General features: G+C 36.2%; 2 protein-coding genes across 5 annotated transcripts; both read left to right on the top strand.

Moving 5' to 3' along the window:
• The first annotated feature begins 33 nt into the window (after positions 1-33).
• Positions 34-12,356, top strand: LOC130717157 (histone-lysine N-methyltransferase SUVR4). 3 transcript variants are annotated; one of them, XM_057567290.1, is made up of 10 exons: positions 34-403; positions 4,119-4,444; positions 5,522-5,996; positions 6,410-7,084; positions 7,166-7,320; positions 7,720-7,985; positions 8,593-8,659; positions 9,576-9,626; positions 10,621-10,714; positions 11,996-12,356. In XM_057567290.1, the coding sequence occupies exons 2-10, from the start codon at positions 4,262-4,264 to the stop codon at positions 12,043-12,045; spliced, it is 2,016 nt and encodes a 671-aa protein (XP_057423273.1). In that variant the 5' UTR covers positions 34-403; positions 4,119-4,261; the 3' UTR covers positions 12,046-12,356. The 3 variants fall into 3 exon arrangements, with proteins under 3 accessions (XP_057423273.1, XP_057423272.1, XP_057423274.1); XM_057567289.1 differs by having other exon boundaries at positions 6,410-7,320; XM_057567291.1 differs by lacking the exons at positions 34-403; positions 4,119-4,444 and adding an exon at positions 4,485-5,206 and having other exon boundaries at positions 6,410-7,320.
• A 1,601-nt stretch (positions 12,357-13,957) lies between these two features.
• LOC130717158 (protein PHR1-LIKE 1-like) lies at positions 13,958-17,667 on the top strand. Of its 2 annotated transcripts, none has more exons than XM_057567293.1 (8): positions 13,958-14,115; positions 14,765-15,198; positions 15,612-15,771; positions 15,871-15,947; positions 16,062-16,101; positions 16,418-16,475; positions 16,792-16,861; positions 17,017-17,667. In XM_057567293.1, the coding sequence occupies exons 2-8, from the start codon at positions 14,797-14,799 to the stop codon at positions 17,317-17,319; spliced, it is 1,110 nt and encodes a 369-aa protein (XP_057423276.1). In that variant the 5' UTR covers positions 13,958-14,115; positions 14,765-14,796; the 3' UTR covers positions 17,320-17,667. The 2 variants fall into 2 exon arrangements, with proteins under 2 accessions (XP_057423276.1, XP_057423275.1); XM_057567292.1 differs by having other exon boundaries at positions 16,412-16,475.
• Positions 17,668-18,363: the final 696 nt, after the last annotated feature.

Below are 18,363 nucleotides of genomic sequence, written 5' to 3'. Positions count from 1 at the left end.
AAACACGTCCAACGCGACTCTGCATCTTCCCCTGCTGCATAAATTGAAACGCACCGCCTGTTTTCTCTCATTTTCCGAGAAATTTTCGCACCAGCCAAACACGCGCATTTCCCTTCCTCTCTCTATCATCATCATTTTCAGGGTTTAACTCAACCCTACTCTGCTTCTTCCATGACCACAGTGCTCGTCGTTTTCCGTCGTGGTTTCGTGCTGTTCAAGGGAAGGGAAACTCTACCACGAATCACATTTTAGCGATTTCATATCTTCTCGAATCTCCCTCACGAATCGATGCGATGCTGCATTCTATGGAAGATTCTCCTTCGCTGAATTTCTATTGAGCTCTTCTTCCCCTGCGTTCAAGGTTCCACTGTTGTTCCGTTGTGTATGTGGCTCGCAACTCTAGGTAACAAACCGTTTATTACTTTTCAAATCGAATGGATTATTATATGATTTAAAAATGATAAGTATAGTTGAGATGTTGTTGTGTGATGATTTTTCATTTTTCATTTTATATTCTAGTTTCTAAATTAGAAAATGTTACCGGCACGGGAACCGGTAGATAGTTAAACTCCTTAAGCATTTAGGGTTTGATTCCTGAGCGGACGGTGTGTATGAAGAATGATTTGTTGAGAGAGGTCTAGTTACTTAATGTGATATCTGATTCTCGGATTAGTCTCGAATTAGTCTCATGGCGCTGACGGTTGTGGGTTACCTTGGAAACCCAAAAAGAAAATTAGAAATGTTTGACATGAAAAATCTGCCCAATCTGCATTTATGGTGGTTTGAACTTTGAATCAAATTCATTTCTCCATCTTTGGAAGTGTTACACTGGTTTGTAATTGGATGGATTGTGCTGATTTCATTGGTTTTTGTTTTTGAAGGGGTATACCCAGCTTCAGCGAGGTGGAGCCACCTTGTATTTTGGTTACTCAGAGTTACCCTTTACTTTTTATATGTTTTGCAAATTGGTTCTGTTAAATTTGAATCTTCTACTTGTGTGTTGATTGTTTGTTTATATTGACAATAGATTTATGGCTGTTGGATATAGACATATTTGATTATTTTTATAACATTGAAAATATGTAGGAAACTCTATGATTTTTTAATTATTATTTTTTTTTGAAAATTTGCTGAGTATGTTTTGCGGTTAATAGACTTGCCAAGTTAGGGGTATTCTAGTTAAATTGGTTTGTGTGCTGGCCATACATTGGGTTTTGGGTTATGATAGAACCATAAGATCTTTTGATTGATGAAAGGAATGAAAAATTATTGCATGAACTTCTTCTAAAGTCACTTTGTCTCTAAAATGGACACATGAAGAAGTGTTTCTTTTCTTGAACTTTAGTGGGTTAAGATTACAATGCACTTCAAATTAAATCCACTGAGTATACCTTTGCTTGGGTTCATCATACAAAATGACAGGAAAATAGAAGATGTCAATCATAGGAACCAAACAAGGTGGATTAAATGGAGGAATGCTTTTTATGATAGAATAGTACCTCTTCAAGCACTAGGTTTCGCTTTTTAAAAAATACAATTCCAGCTTGAAACAAAATTTTGTCGCCCATGTTTTACAAGTTACAATCCAACTTAATCATATACCTATAAGACCTACGATGTTGTGCGAGACTAAATACTTAACTATAAAGAGCCAACAAGAAAGTAAGCTCAATGTTGTGTGGAGAAGAGTGTTATGATGTATGAATGATCGTCCAGAAAAGGATGGGATTAGAAGTGGAACATCAAAGAGATAGTTAGGGTAACATCTATCACAGAAAAGATTGTTGAGTCTCGTCATAATTGGTTTAGCTATGTGTGGAGAATACCCATAAAGCACTGTTAGAGAGGGTAGACTAGATAAGCGATAGTCTAATAGTTTGATGAAAAGGAATGTCAATGAAAAATATAGGTAAAATAATCAAGAGGTGTTTGAATTTAAATGTTCCATATTAAACATGATTCATGATAGGACATTATGGCTCTATTTGACTCATGTAGCTAATTTCACCTAGTGGGAAAAGACTTTGTTGTTGTTAGTGTTAAATACATATTTACTCACACTTTAGAGACTTACTCAGTTAAAAGGCTTCTCCACTAACAAATTGATGCTCATAAGAGGACTTTAAAGACGAAACATATTTATTTCCATGATTGTTCTTTTGTAGAATTCAGGTATGAGTCTAATTCTACCCTAAAAGCTAGCTTAGGGGTGAGGATTACCTACCCTTCACAAATACTATTTTAGCCATCTTTGCAGTCATTGTGGAGCCTCAGCACTCTCCTGTCATGTATAGGGCTAAGACATCTAGGGTGTGAATTCTGCAAGACTAGACATTTTCTGGTAGCCGAATAACACATCTAGCATAGAATCTAAGACCATTTTAGAATTCATGTGTATGCCTAATGGTATCCTAAAAGCTGCTTAGGTCTGAGCATTACTCTATCCATTTTAGAATTTATAAGGACTACTTTATGTGAGACCTAATAGGAAAGAAGATGAGGCTTATGTGTCATTTTAACCATCAAATCAACTGCAAATATATATGAACATGGTTTCCTTTGTATTCCTCCCCTACTTGTCATTGTAACCCAGTGATGCGATTCGCTGGCGAAGATTTCGTAACAAATAGCATGTTATTCAAAGATTGGGAGATGAGTAATCAGAACAAAAGATAAATATCAGATCATTTTTGACAAAACTCTCTAAAGCAAAAGACACTTAAAAAGGGCCTCTATGTCAGGGCTTCATAGTGAGTGGTGATATAACAATGATTTTTGTTTAGTCGTAAAAAAACTTAATAGCACAATTTCACATTGGGACTTGTAAACAATCTGCACCCAAATGGATACTTACATGGGAATGATAGCCATGTAGGAATACAATGCATTATGTGTTTGCTGATAGTGTTTTCTGTGGCATTTCCAAAACTTTATGGAAATATTTGGAATTTGGAAATAGCATAAAAGCAAAATGTTGCTATGTTTATTTCCTTGTATTTATTTTACTAAGATTTCTAAATTGAATTTATTGTGCATACTCACTTTGTTGCTGGTAGTATAACTTTCTTCTAGAAATAGAAAGCATAGTTTGCAACTTTCTTACAAATAGTAAGTAATGCTTTTAAAACATTGATTCTCTCTTAATGAAGGATCTGTGCTTCAATGCTTACTCTGCATTAATTTTATGTGTTATAGTATGGTGATGTTGTGTTCTATAATTTCAGAAGTTTAATATATCTCTGTGTCTTGTATCGTTCTACTGTCCCATATTGCATTTACCTTTTCCAGGATTCCATGTAGGTCTGATTGATATGGTAACTGTCAAGCACTGCAATTTGTTTGTCTCCACTGTTTCTTCATGAATTTTAAGTTTGATTTATTCTTGTTCCTCTTGTTTTCGTTTTCTTCCTTCTACTTTGCAATAAAACATACTTGAAATGTATTGATCAGTATTGGCACATCGTGCCCTCAATATGCTGCTGTAAAAAGCCTTTTACAAAAGCTAATGTGGGTTGGTTTAGCATGTATAGATCAGCACTTTGCTTGAAAAGCTTTGGTTTAATTCCTCATGTCAGAAATTTCCCTTGGTACTTGGTAGGCAATCATATAACTAGTGAGTTCCACTTTAAATCCTCACCAAGACTTTTGGCATGCCTTTTCCTTAGAATAGGGCGCCCTTCCCTTCTTCTAAACTGCTAGTTGACAAAAAACAGCTGTGTTTTCCCTTTTAATTTTCATGTTTATTGCTATATGCTTCTGTATCATGCAGAAAGTTGCTGCAGGCATGATTTCTCAGTGCATTAGTATTGGATTAAGATCTGTCAGTTCAGTGTATTAACACCTTAAGTTTGCAATGCATGTTATACCATTTATATATATAGTTATATACACACATATATATATATACACACACATATATTATTTTAAATGATGTCCCTAAGCATTGTGTTAGTCTCTGATTCTTGTTCAATGATGTTTTTCTTGGTTTTGATGTGCAAAGTTCCCTTCAAAGTATGCAGATAATGTTGTATTTGCTTTGTTTTGTTCTACATAATTTTTCTTTTCAGTGCATTGGTACTCTAAGGTGTTGTACTCTGATCCCATTTTGCCATATGCAGGAATAGAAAACAATTATTGCGACATACAAAGTTCAAGTGGACTGCAGTTTTGGTTAAAGTCTATTTGAAGGAGCACACAGGGTTGGCATTCAAGTTGCTGTGGCATCAGTGTTGAATTGTGTGAAATTACTTTTGGAACTATTATGAATCCTCAATATCCAAGAGTTAGGAAGGCCCTAGATGCTATGAATGCCTTAGGAGTTTCTGATGAAGAGGTAGAACCGAAGTTGAAAGATTTGCTTAGAGTGTATAAAAACTGGAAATACATTGAAGACGACAATTATCGGACGTTAATTGATGCATACTTTGAGTCAAAGGAGGCTAAGGTCTGTAATCGTCATTTGCTCGTTTGTATATTTAAAAATAGACTTGATCAATTGTTCTTTCAAGTGTATGTGATTCTTTTTAGGCCTATATGGCTATATCCCATGTATTCTAGAAAGGAACAGCTAGGGACTCGGATGGTGGATAATGGGAAGGAAAAGGAGTTAGTTAGGCTCCAGCGAGGGAAGGGATAGGCTGAATGCTGAGTTGGAAGAAAAAGAAAGTAGGAATCCTAACAGAATCGGTGTGGAGTAATAAAATGGGATCAGGGTGTGAACCAAGGAAAGTACGTGAAGTGTGGTACTATGTGGTTTTAGTGGGGTTGGCCGTCACTAAGGCTAGTACTTTATAGGGAATGTAATATATTCCTTTTTCGGTGACATTTCTTCTTTTGGTTGCTGATTTTTCCCCATTCCAATGTTTCCAGAATTCCAAGAATGGCAGACATCGCTGCGCCATGGCGGAACGGCGTGGCTTAATTCGCCTAGACCGACATACAAGCGTCATGGCATGGAGGGCTTTGTATGGTGGCCCCAATTCTCATTGAGGTCATGGAGGCCGTTGCCTCCAAGTTAGAAAAGGCATAAATTTGAGAGAGAAAAAATGACCAGTCATGGCTAACCACCCATTTTGATGGTTTAAACCCATCTGAAAGAGACTGAAACCCTAGAACACTCTCAAAAATACGACCCTGCCATTGTTTCTCCCTTGGTCTAGGTGGAGTGACATCCTGTTTCAGTGACCCAGCTCTGGCCATAACTCCGGTGATTAAATTTCTTTCTTTTCCCAGCCCCTTGTTCTCCGTTTCCCCCATCTCAATCTGCGTTTGTAAATTTCTAATCCACAACATCATCCGTCTTTGACAACACTCTTAAGCTATATTTTTCTTGTCAATACAGTTTTTTATTCGTTTTATATGTGTTGACCCGTTTTTTCTTATAAGTATTATCAACTTGCTAATTGTGAATCGTGATTGCTTTATTTGAGTCTACATCAATCAGCTTCTTTCACTTTTAGTTTGTTGCTTTCACTTTCTTTCTATCAATTTTGTTGTTGACACCTTGTAATATTCTTTCTAGGAGCAAGCAGAATCTAAGAGAAAAGCTCCCGCTCCCAACAGTTATCATGATGGAGAAAGACCAAAACAGAGACTGCACTTGGAAGATAAAGATGACAAAGTTTTATCAACTAACAGCACAAGAAAAGTGTTATCTGTAGAAGACAGCGAAATACCACGGAGGACTTCTAAACAGGAAACCAGTAATCCATCTCGAACTTCCATGGGAGATATGAACCCCCATGTCGGTTCACTAGCATTGCAGTCAAGGTTGAGTGAGGTTGAAAGGAACACAAATTTACCTTGCTCGGCTGCTAGAGGAAAATTGTACCTTGAGGAATCATCGTCCGCAGCGCAATGTGAAGGTCCAGTTAATGAAGCTAATCCTCATAATCAGAGGAAAAATATGTCAAGTGATAATTATCAGAAGAAGCCCGTGGGATTAAGAACTGAGAATCCTAAGTATCGACATGGACCTGTTTCAACAAGTTACAGTGGTAACTGTGACAATCTTTCTAAATAAACATCTTTCACAATCTTGTTTTATTTTTATTTTTTTGTTTTACATCAATCATGGATTAATGTTCTATCATTTTTAGTCCTGAAATGTCTCCTCTCTTTTGATTTTTCATCTGTATGAGAGTAAGAGCAGAGATCGTGAAAGCAATTGGTTGTGATATCATGATTTTGATATTTATGCCAAGGTTTTTTTATAAAAGGGTCTGAAAAATGAGCTAATACTTGATGTCTTCTACACACCATATATTATAATTCTAACAATTTACAATTGCCTCTATTCTTGAAGACTTTCTGCTATTGCATAAGAAACACATATGCTGTTGTACACTCGAACTTGGTTTGAAGTTTCTAGATGTATCTGTTTAGTGAATTTCCTGCTCATTTTCTACAGGCCCATCCAATGCCTCAAATGGAAATCCCCGTGTCAAATCTCTATCCGCTGAGCATCAGAATCTGCACAAGAAAGAAGATATTCCCCCATGCTATAATAACACCCGTAATGGTCATATTATTGCTTCTTCATCTCAAGGAGAAGTTAAAATGTCTTTAAATTGTGATGCTGCCTTGGCACTTCCAAACTTCCAAATTCCTAAATTGGATGATGTCATGAAGTCTGTGGAGGAGAAATATCTAAGGTCTTGCGTAGCTGTTCAGCCCCAACTATCGATGGCCAAGTTATTAAATGAATTATGTGGAAGATTTTTGAAGCTGGGCTTGAATTTAAACCGAAAGGGGACAAAACCAGAACATGCCAATTCACAAAATGTGGTATGTTTGCCACAGCAAGCTGTTGCTGAGGAAAAAACCTCCCACTTCATAAATGACATAACAAAAGGTTCAGAAAACGTTAAAATATCATTATTAGATGAAACTGGAAGTGAGGAATTGCCAAATTTTAATTACATACCTAATAATGTAATATATCAAAGTGCTAATGTAAATATTTCACTTGCACGGATTGCGGATGAGGGTTGCTGTTCTGATTGTAAAGGCAACTGTCTTTCCTTATCATTTCCTTGTGCGTGTTCTCAAGAAACTGGTGGAGAGTTTGCTTACACTCGACAAGGTTTGTTGAAAGAAGAATTTTTAGCAGTTTGCATGTCTATGAAAATGGAACCTCAAGATCATCATTTTTTATTCTGTAAAGAATGTCCACTGGAGAGGTCTAAGGATGAGAACATGCCTGGAAAATGCAACGGACATCTGGTTAGGAAGTTTATAAAGGAATGCTGGAGGAAATGTGGATGTAACATGCAGTGTGGAAATCGTGTAGTGCAACGAGGATTAAGATGTAAACTGCAGGTAAAACTACTCTCCAGATAATTTTGCAATTTATTTTGTGAAAATTTTATTTTCTTTTATTAGAATTATTTTGTTGTAATTGTTATATGGAATCATTGCAAGTGAGAATTGCAATATGTATGGGAATAAAGTTGTTATGTGTTTTTATATGCAACTTTGACTCTTTATTTCTTTCTTTCATACATTTAATGTAATGAGACATCTTAATTAAATTTGAAACTCAGACTAGTCTGCTAAAAGAGTTTAGTTTCTGGACTTCATCATCTTGTTGTATAAACCTCCTATTTATTTTTGGGACCACTGCATTACTTTATTTCTGTTAGTGCACCAGCCAACTGTCAATTCACTCACCTTGCTGCTACATTTCTTCTGTTTGATATATTATCTTTTATTAATCAGGTGTTTGTGACTGAACAAGGAAAGGGCTGGGGTGTTAGAGCCCTTGAAGATTTGCCTAAGGGATGCTTTGTTTGTGAATACGCAGGGGAGATATTAACTAATACAGAATTATATGAAAGGGTTCTCCTGAATAGCGGTAATGACAGACATACATATCCTGTAACCCTTGATGCAGACTGGGGCTCAGAAGGGGTGTTAGTGGATGAGGAAGCACTATGCTTGGATGCTACATATAATGGAAATGTTGCAAGGTTTATCAATCATAGGTACTAAACTCAAGAACCATATTTTCTAATCAGGATGAAATTGAGCCAACTCGAACACTTTTCGCCTGAAATTGGCCAGCTCAATCAGTTGTTGCCAAAATTGGGCCAGTCCAATTATTTTGGGGATGAAGTCTTATCACTTCTGGATTGACACTTCTGGATTGACACTTTATTTGGAAAACACTTCTGTTTTCCAAATAAAGCAACCTCTTTGCACAGCCGAACAGCTGCAATTTAATTTTTTTTCCGAACATGTTCATCTTGGAGTATCAATATCTATTGTATACTTTCTTGCTATTTCTTTTGAATAATCCCGCAAGAGGACAGAACCATTTCTGATAGTTTCAAGCTCAATATATGATGAAATTGAAGAGTCAGAGAACTATGAATTTTATTTTATTTGTTTTCCATTGTGATTATGGTGGATTTGTATTTATCCATTTATGTAAAAGTCCATCAGGGAGCAGCATTTTTTCTTTCTTTTCTGCTTTTTTGTTTTCACCACCTGTACTGTTTTTTTCTTTCCTTTTTCATTCTCCATTACAGTTTTTTTTCTTTCCTTTTTCATTTCTTTATTTCTAATACAGTTTCTATGTTTATATTCCAGATGCTATGATGCAAATCTAATAGACATTCCTGTTGAAGTGGAGACACCTGATCGCCACTATTATCATGTAAGATTTTGGTTGTTTTATATTTATTGGATTGATAAGTTCCTTAATGACTAGAGATATGGTTGATGAAGTACTTATAAATGAGAGGACAATCCTCACCTCTAAGCTAGCTTTTGGGGTAGGCTCAGCCTGAATTCTAATATGGTAGAATAGTCAATGCTAGATCTATTGTTGAGCCACTCTTTGAAATTTAAGAATTGACTTCATCCACCCCTATAGATGTCTAATGATGAGGATAAGGGCATTGACCTGACCTGCCGGATGTATATCCCATGGTGGGGACATGGCATTCCGATGAATATGAAGTTTATGATCTATGTCAAGAAGTCTCACATTGACTATGGACAAGATAGCCCTTATATATGGGAAGATATCCTCACCTCTTGAGCTAGCTTCTAGGGTAGAGTTAGGCCTCCTAAATTCTAATATGGTATCAAAGTCTATCCTAGATCCGTTAAGTAGAGACCACTCATATATGGGCCATCTACAAATGTTCATTCCTGCACATTCCACGCTCCCGATGTTTAGCCCTTGGCGTGAGGGGTGTGTTGAGAAGTCCCACGTTGACTAGAGATATGACCAATATAGTTCTTATATATGGGAAGGCAATCCTCACCTCTTAAGCTAGTTTTTTGGGTAGAGTTAGACCTTCTAAATTCTAATAATCTCCACGCTCCAGATTTCCAAACCGTGAGAGAGGGTGTTAACTGTTAAGTCCCACATTGACAAGAGATATGACTAATGAAATACTTATAAATGGGTAGAAAATCCTCACATATAGCTAACTTTTAGGGTTGAGTTAGGCCCAACCCGAATTCTAATACCATTTCAACACACTAATTTACTAAAATTGATGGAGGACTGAAAATTGACTTTTGTGCATATATTTGTACCTGATTTCGTTCCTTGTCTGCAGCTTGCCCTCTTTACAAATAAAAGTGTAAAGGCGAACGAGGAGTTGACATGGGTAAGTGCGCCAAAACTGTTAGAAATATAATATAAAATCATTCATGTGTAACAAATTAAGCTTTTGGGACAGTTCTTTCATGATATATTGATATGGTTATTTCTAATCAAAAGTTGAACTTTAGAAATCCAACTTAAGCTTTTGAGCTTTTGAACTTTACAAATTAATCTTTTGAACTTTGCATTGTCCACGCTCCAATGAGCACTTGCGTGAGGGGCTACGTTAGAAATATAATATAAAATCATTCTTGTGTTTTCATCTAACATTATGCTTTGGGGATAGTTGGTCTATGACAAGAACAATTCAGCAAATTTTAATTTGCATATGTTATCTACAACCATTACTTCTAAATGGTTGCTTTCAAATTGTGACAGGTAAAACATGTTTTGATTGTGCACTTGTATACAAATATGGTCAAGTCCTTAATTTCCCTTCCATTATAAGTCTAGAAAAGTTTGTTATGCAATGATCTTCATTCCTGTGTAATTGGACAGATTTATATAAATTTCCCAAAAAAAAATCATTAACTATATACTGAGAAATGAGAATGTAATTAAGTTTTACACAAACATTCAATCATATTTCACCATCTTTCTTTTTTGGTATTGATTAACTTAAATCCAATTATGATATGGCAAGAAAATAGTGCAATATAATTGGGGACATCTTTGCCCTGTCAGTCTATAGTATTAAAGTGCAATTTAGGAATGTTGGTAAAACCTTTTACTTGAAGCTGTCAAATTCTCACATTTCCTATACATGCAAAGCCTGCAATTTTGAGGGAACCATATGTCTGTCGGCATCTCAGATCCCAATGTTAATGCTATATTTAATGCACAGAATACTGGCATCTAAGTCTAATATTCTTCTTGAGCCATATATTCCTAGATGAATATGATAGTGTACCAAACATCTAAGTTGAACTTTGCACTCATCAGAAGTTTCTGTTTAAGTTGTTTGAGTTTCCTCAAGACACATGAGAAATTACTTGCAGGATTATGGTATTGACTTTGATGATCATGACCATCCAATTAAAGCATTTCAATGTTGTTGTGGAAGTACCTTCTGCCGTGATAAGAAACAAAAAGGTCAGTTAGATAACTTGGTCTTGCTATCCCTTGTTTGACTATCCTGTTTGAAATACTAAACGAATTAAGTTGTGGTGAGTTGCATTTGCAATTTTTCATTTTGTGGGGGAAAAGAAAACTAGAAAATTTAAATTTGTGTAACGAGAAATGTCTATATAATCTCTTCCCAATCTCCTTTTACCCCTCACCCAAAGAACCCGCAGAAATGAAAAGAAGCACAACCGCCGCCTCCCCCACAAACAGAGGGGTGTTTCCACCCTATTGGGGCCTCCTCTACCTTTTGCAGCAGTGTTTTCTCATGAAAAGTCTCCTTTGTGCGAGTTTTCTATCATCTAGGTGGGTTTTTCCCTCTTTCATGTTTTTCTTTATTTCTTTTCTTCCTCCCCTCCACTCCTTTCCGTCTCCTGACCTCTTCCTCCTTGTTCCCTCAATCTCACCATCACGACCAACTCGCATGCCCACCTGTTGGGTTCATAAAGCAGTCTCTTCTGTCAAGTATCTATGTTATTAGCCAAAAATCATTAAAAAGGGCTAATACAGCTACAACAATTTACAGAGTTGAAGTTGGAATTAACAATGTGATGTTTCCTAGTCGTTTATGATTTGAACTTGCAGTATTTTAATTGTTAGTGGTGATGAGTAAAATTTCTTTTGTTGTTTTCTTTTCAATTGTTTAACTTGTGAGCAAACGAGCATGTTTGTACTATGTTGTTAGGGTGTTTTGTTGTCTTGCTCTTGTTAAGGTTTAACTATCCTAGTTTGTAAGTCTCATTTGACTTGTGCTCAATACATTATCTAATCTCTCTTGACTTATAAAAAAGTGAGGCAATCGCATGATCATTTGAGTACAAATTGATTTTATCAGGTGGAGCTCAAATTCAATTCATCGTGAATTATGCTTCTGGTGAACTGTAACTTTTTTTTTTCGCTTTACCTCATTTTCCATATTGTCTATAATCCTTCTGTAATTGTCCATGCAGTGAAGCCTCATCTTATATCAGCGAAAATTCTCATAAGGAACTTCTATTTTTTTTTGTACATCGGAAAGATAAATTGCACCCTCCAGGAATTGATCCCTGAACCTCCCCATCCAACTCATATGCCCCCTAACTCTTACCATTTGAGCTATCATTTGGTGACAAACGAAACTTCTATAAGTTCTATTGTAGTCTTAACTTCACTCAATGACGTCTTTTGCGCAGAATTTTATCTTCTCTTTAGATATACTTTGACATCATTTTACGTGCTATGGGAGATGATGTTGCTAATTTTTTTGGGCAGGAACTGGATCATTGAAGACTAAAAAACTCAAGGATACATATGCATCCTAATACATTGTTTGAGGTTGTTGTTAAATTTTCCCCGGCAGCACTTGTTTGCAGAGTTTGCAAGAAATATTTTCAAGCATTATGGTTGCTGTTACAATATATGACATTCATAGACGATTTTTTGACAGATTTATGATAGATATTCTTGTAAATTCCAATTTTTTGGACCGAACATTTTTTTGAAGTACTGAGCTGGGAAAATGCTTTTAGGAGATTGTATTATTGTTTGAGGTTAATTACAAGTTAAATTCATATATTTGTAAAGCATAAATCCTTATTTCTCTTGGGCAAAGAACTTTTCTCTTTAGTTAGAATACTTTTGCATGTTCTTTTGTTTTTAAGCCATGGTTTTTGTAAAGTATATTGTTTTCTTCAGAGTAAAGCTCTTTGTTCTAACTGGACTAAATTTCCACAAGACCCATTATCGTCCCTGGTCAGTTGAGAGGATTCATGACAAGTGAATGTCGTGTTGGTTGACTAGGATGACCAAGATAAACTTCCAATTCATCTAATTAACTAGTCAAGCAAATGTAAAGCAGAGTTAGTGATTCAAAGACTCTTCAAGTAAAACTACCATCTTGGAAGTTATTTACAATAACTTTATAAGGGCTAGACACATTCATTATCGCTCATATTGAAAATACAAGTTTGATCATTTCATAACTCAAACATTCCTCACTTGCTTACATATTCCTCCTCATTTAAGACCTTAAGACATTCTCTCTGATCTCGAGCTGATTTGAGTGTTGAAGTGTCTTTTTCAAGTACTTCCCCTCGTTGTGGATACATGTTGCCTCACTGCACTCTTAGCCCCAGTCACTACAGGCACCACCACACTTAAAGGGGCGGTATTTCTCTATCAATTTCTAGAAGAATAATTGGCGTCGTTTGTGAGAAATTTGTAAACCAGTCCTTGTGATTGTGGTGGAATTACGCCACAGACAATTTTCAATCGGAAGTTCCATTCCAAGGAGTTCATGTAGATTTTGATTGCATAAGGGTTTATTATCATCAAAGCAAAAAGCGGAAACTCACGATACATTTTCAAAGGAGATCTTATCTTAGAAGATTCCAGGAGAACTGTTAAAGTACAATTAAAATTAATTGACGTTGGGTTGTGTTTTGGAAAAACTGATCCTATGAAGAACATTGATGCTTCATTGGAGCCACTAGTATTTTTTTTTAGAGAAAGCTAGTAGTATTATTAAGGCAAACAACTGTTTGCAAAAACATGAGTACTTTGACATGCAAAGTTTTCTATATATCTTTTGATAAAATACATGATATTTTTTAAAGTTGGTTTAGTAATAAATATCTTCATTTGCGTTAACGACGCATTTGTCATCACACTTAGGGCAAGTAAAGCTTCCATCACGATTCAATCCCGGTTAAAACTGAATCATGATTTTTTTTTTCGAACTTTCCATCAGTTGTTTTCTCATGAAGTCGTGTGACATAAACACATATATTAAAAAACTTAAATTAGTATGAATTAAAGATTCAATCAAACTGTATTTTTTTTTTAAAATCTCAATCAATCTATATTAATCACTATAGAAGTTTGTTCAATCAAGCTAAATTAACATTATTAGTTATATTTTAAATATTATTCATTATAATATTTAAATTTCTTCTATAAATAAAATCAAATAAATTGAGATAATAATAACTGACCATTAAATTAAGTCTATATCAATAATATCACTTTTTTAAAAATTTCAAACAAAATATCAACTTTTTTACACATATTTATATCTATATTCAAACCCAAGGTGGCAGGGTATCTAATTCCACTCGTAGTCCCTACCATCATACAACGTCCACTGAATCAAACGGTCCAGAAGTACGGGCATTCAATCGCGTGCGATGCATAGAATCATTATCTGTGGATTGTCAAAGAGAATTTTGCAATGAATAATAATCCAATCACAATAAAGGGGTCAATTCAATTCGCCTCGTACGTCCTCTCATTCGTTTCACCAGCCAGACGCCAATCACAATCCAAACAACACACTATGAATTGATTCAAACTGCTTCTGCTTCTGCTTCTGCTTCTCCTCTTCCGCATTTCAGGTTCGATCACTCTTTCAATTCTTCAATCCAATTCAGTTCGATTCCAATTTCAATTTATCGGTATTCAATCTGTTTTCTCTACATGACACTCTGCTTATTATTATTTTTGCTTAATTTTGGATTATCAATTTGATTATTTTTTCAAAATTTTATCTCATATCATATTTGATTCCATATATATGAGTTTTGAATTTTGATCTGTTTTCTCTGCTCTGAATTGACTCGATTATGGTGATGGAGGGAATAATCAATAAAGGCATCTTGTATGGTGGATCATTCTTTTTCTTTTCGTTTCTTAGGGTTATAATCAGGCTTGTTAATAGCGCGTCATAGCGGCGCAATAGCGTTATAGTGTAGTGCCCTGGGGTTGACCGCTACTCCACTATTCACCGCTATTTGCCATTATTGTCCGCTATTTGCCGCAATAGCGCTTGAAATAGCGTTTTTTGGGCTTGCCGCTACGCTATGCTATCTGCCATTAACAACCCTGGTTATAATTGGATTTCACTCTATAGTTTCTACTTGCAGTTTTTTATGGACTTTGTTAATGTAAAAATTTAAAGTAGATTATGTGGTTGGCAATGGCAAACACAATTTTCATTAGTGGTTGAGTTATTGACATGGAACTTACTTTTGTTATTGGAATTAGGTGCTGATTGCTGACTGATAGCCACCGGAGCTATGTCTTCGTCTTTTCCTGTCTTTCGGTCTTCCTCGGCGCAGGCTGCGTCGATCAATTCCAACGTCAGGGGTGCTGGGCACATGTTTTCAGCCCCGGCTGAGTTCCCTGATGACATCCCTTTTTCGGCGGTTTCAGAATTACATTCGTCTTCAGCATTCGTTGCTCACCCTGGTGATGTTTCATGGGGACCGGATCCGTTTCAGGATATTCTTCAGTTTTCTGATGATGTTTCCATCCAGAATGATCTCATGGAATATAGTGCTCCCTACGTGTCCGGTGACAATGCGAAAGCAGCTGATATCGGGGAGTGGGTTGAACAGTTGATGTCAGCTGATGAGCCTCCTCATCCAACTTGGAATCAAATTCTCGGCGATGATAACGTAACAGAACCAAGTTCAAAGGTTTGTTTCGTAATATGATTTTAATATTGTACTGCAAGGTCTTAAAGTGCTTGCTCTATATGGTCTTAGAACCGTGGTTTTATATATGATCTAGTTACTGATGCATAAAATATCCTATAGTGTTCTCTCTGTCTTATTTTCTGTCATCCGCCACTTATTATGTGGAGGATTATGATTTGATTTAGATTTTTGGTTCATTTAGGTTCTTTTTGTTTTTTTCAAACTTAATTCATCACCATATGCATGTGAGTATGTGTATATAGTTCCTTCCCTCTTCCCTTTCATGATGTGTTTCTGTATAGTTTGAAATTTTGTTTTCTTTTCCATCTTAACTTTTTCTCGATAACGTTATTTACATAATTGATTATTTTAATGCATAAGGTGCAGAAATGTATCCTTCTCTCTTGATGCAGGAGGCCCAGGTTTCACAGCAACAGCATGTGCCATCTAGAGAAGCAAATGATCTTCCTAATTCTGCGTCGAATGCACCACAAACTAAGCCTCGAATGCGTTGGACCCCAGAACTGCACGAGGCCTTTGTGGAAGCAGTCAATCAGCTTGGGGGCAGTGAGAGTATGTTCAGTTCTCCTTACTTTTGCATTTCTTGACTTTCTTACAAGCAGAAACATTTCAGGTGTTCCTTACTTGTTATCTCACGGTGTTAATATGCAGAGGCTACTCCAAAGGGTGTCTTGAACCTGATGAAAGTTGAGGGCCTTACCATCTATCATGTGAAAAGCCACTTACAAGTACAGATTTTTATTTTTTGTAACAGGCTTGTCTTCAACGTCTACACTTAATAGCTCTTTTATGGGTGTTTGTCTAAAAGGTTTTTAACGAATTATTTGTTCTTTTAATTGCAGAAGTATAGAACTGCTAGGTACAAACCTGAGTCATCAGAAGGTATGCCTAAGTCTATATAACAGATCTGCTATGCATTAAACAGGTTGCTTCTTAATTTTGTTTCTGGCTTATTGGGCCTCCTCAATTCTCAGTCCTCAGTTTTCAAGAACGATATTTAGTTTGCAAAATAAAATGCATTTGTTTTGTATGCATTGTCCTTTTTCATGCTTTCTTAGTTACACGTTCATTGTTATTTTCTCCTCTTCTCATTAGGGTTTCATTGCACTTTATAAGCACGTAAATATGCACATGCACCCTTTCTTAGAGTGAGAATAATGTATAATGATGTTAATAAATTTTTCTTCACTAGATACAGGAACTCCTGAACACAAGTTGACTTCAATAGAAGAAATGAAGTCTCTTGACTTAAAAACGTGAGTGCCCTTCTCCACTTTTCTATGTTTTTGTTTCTTATTGTATTGATTGATCTTTTTGCTGATATCTCTTGTTGCATGCATGGAGCAGAGTGTAATGCTCACTTAATATAACCTCTCTTATTTATCATATATTTGAATTTAAGATATAACCTAACTAAGATGTGCTAAAATCTGGTCCTCACAAATCTAATGTTCACTACGATTATGATACTGTCTGCATTTCCAATATAGATAGTTTTTCCAATTAATATATTTGCATTGTTGTGAATAATTAATATTCAATTCAGAAGCATACTTTGGGTTGTGGTTGTAGGAGTAAGGGTATTACTGAAGCACTGCGGCTGCAGATGGAACTACAGAAGCGGCTTCATGAACAACTAGAGGTACTTATTGGTAGTTAAGATTGGTTTTGTCTTTACTGTGTAATCCTGGGGTGGAGGCTAGGACTGTTGTTTATCTCCCCAAAATTTGTCGAGGCACAAGCTCAAAGGGAAGCTTGGAAGTTTTGAAAGGTTCTGATGTTATAGCTATTATGCAGGATCAAAGAAAATTGCAGATTCAAATTGAAAACCAAGGGAAGCGTCTTCAGATGATGTTTGAGAAACAGATCAAATCGGATGAGCCTTCTGCTTCACTATCAAAGGCAGTGTTACCTTCTCCAGCTGACAATTTAGAAACCTCAAATGAGGGTCATGAAAAAGCTGGAATCAGCAGTAGCACACCGGAAAACTTACCCGAAGAAAGTTCCCAAGATAGAGGTGATGCTAAAGTTACTGATGAACATGAGCTGGTAGATGACCAATTTTCTACACCACCAACAAAACGGGTAAAGACTCTGTAGAGTTGATGAAAGCATAATAAATCTCAAGTTTATAGAGGCGTACAGTGTTTCTGCTTCTCCAAATAACTTGCTGGAATTACCCTTTCTTCTTATGACTGTGACTTCCTTAATCAGTGATTTGGTTTCTAGTTTTTATTTTTTGCCCCTTAATTTGGGGTAAACTTTGGTGAACGAAGTTTTACTCCAGGTATTTGTTGTATATTCTCAATGAATTCTTGATAGCTCAGACACCTTGAAGCTTCTAGGAATCTCATCGGATCCGGGGATGTTTTCATAGATCTAGATTTTTAGCGTTATGTAAGGTTTGACTGTCGGCCAATTGAAGTTTTGAACATCTTTTTTCATGCATCATTTGTCTCTGTTTATTTTTGGGGTTGTCGGAGTTCATTTTGGGCCTAAGATTATATAGGTTTGGTATGTACTATTTGTGACCAGATAGGGTCTTTTTGGAGTTTATATACTAGAAAATGCATTAAAGAAACTCTTTTTTTTTCAAAGATGAATAGAATTAGAGCATAAGCCAAACGGCACTTACAAATCTAGGGTATCAAAGCACTTACAGCATAGCACAATAATTACACATTACAAAATAGGCTAACATGCTCTAATGCACTTAAACCAGACCAGTAAACCCAAACATGAACAGAAATCTACCATGACCCTGACCATAACCAAAACATGAACAAAAAACTAACACAACCAGATCCAACAAACAAACTCAGAATCTCCATCCAATTTTTTATGTCACTTTCAAAGCGAAAATTTAATTTTATAATTTGTATCGCTTCTAATTTTCAAGCCTAGCCAGCTCTGGCGGAACAACAAAAGATCACTTGCAACAAGGCTAACATCAACAAATGGTACTCTTCAAGCACCACCAAAACATAAACCGAGAGGAGCAGAGAGCAAGCATGCTAGAAAGAGATGGAATGCACAACATCACAGGATCAAAGGAGAGTAATGGGTCCAGTACCCGCAGGCGGTGCTTCCGGGTGGTTGCTGGTGGCCGTGGAAGGTGGCGTGGAGGCCGAAGGTTTAGCTGTT

This window comes from Lotus japonicus, chromosome 5, assembly GCF_012489685.1.
Source record: "Lotus japonicus ecotype B-129 chromosome 5, LjGifu_v1.2".
In the NCBI taxonomy this organism is placed as follows: Eukaryota; Viridiplantae; Streptophyta; class Magnoliopsida; order Fabales; family Fabaceae; genus Lotus; species Lotus japonicus.
Note: the sequence above shows the minus strand (reverse complement) of the source record. Positions and strands in the feature narration are given on the sequence as shown.

Bases quoted from the DNA above. Each gene is read 5' to 3' on its own strand.
- LOC130717157 (XM_057567289.1), top strand. From the start codon at position 4,262: ATGAATCCTCAATATCCAAGAGTTAGGAAGGCCCTAGATGCTATGAAT. The intron at 7,986-8,592 runs GTACTAAACTCA...TTTATATTCCAG, and splicing joins GCAAGGTTTATCAATCATAG to ATGCTATGATGCAAATCTAA. The intron at 9,627-10,620 runs GTAAGTGCGCCA...AATTACTTGCAG, and splicing joins CGAACGAGGAGTTGACATGG to GATTATGGTATTGACTTTGA.
- LOC130717158 (XM_057567292.1), top strand. From the start codon at position 14,797: ATGTCTTCGTCTTTTCCTGTCTTTCGGTCTTCCTCGGCGCAGGCTGCG. The intron at 15,948-16,061 runs GTACAGATTTTT...TTTTAATTGCAG, and splicing joins ATGTGAAAAGCCACTTACAA to AAGTATAGAACTGCTAGGTA. The intron at 16,102-16,411 runs GTATGCCTAAGT...TTTCTTCACTAG, and splicing joins CAAACCTGAGTCATCAGAAG to ATACAGGAACTCCTGAACAC.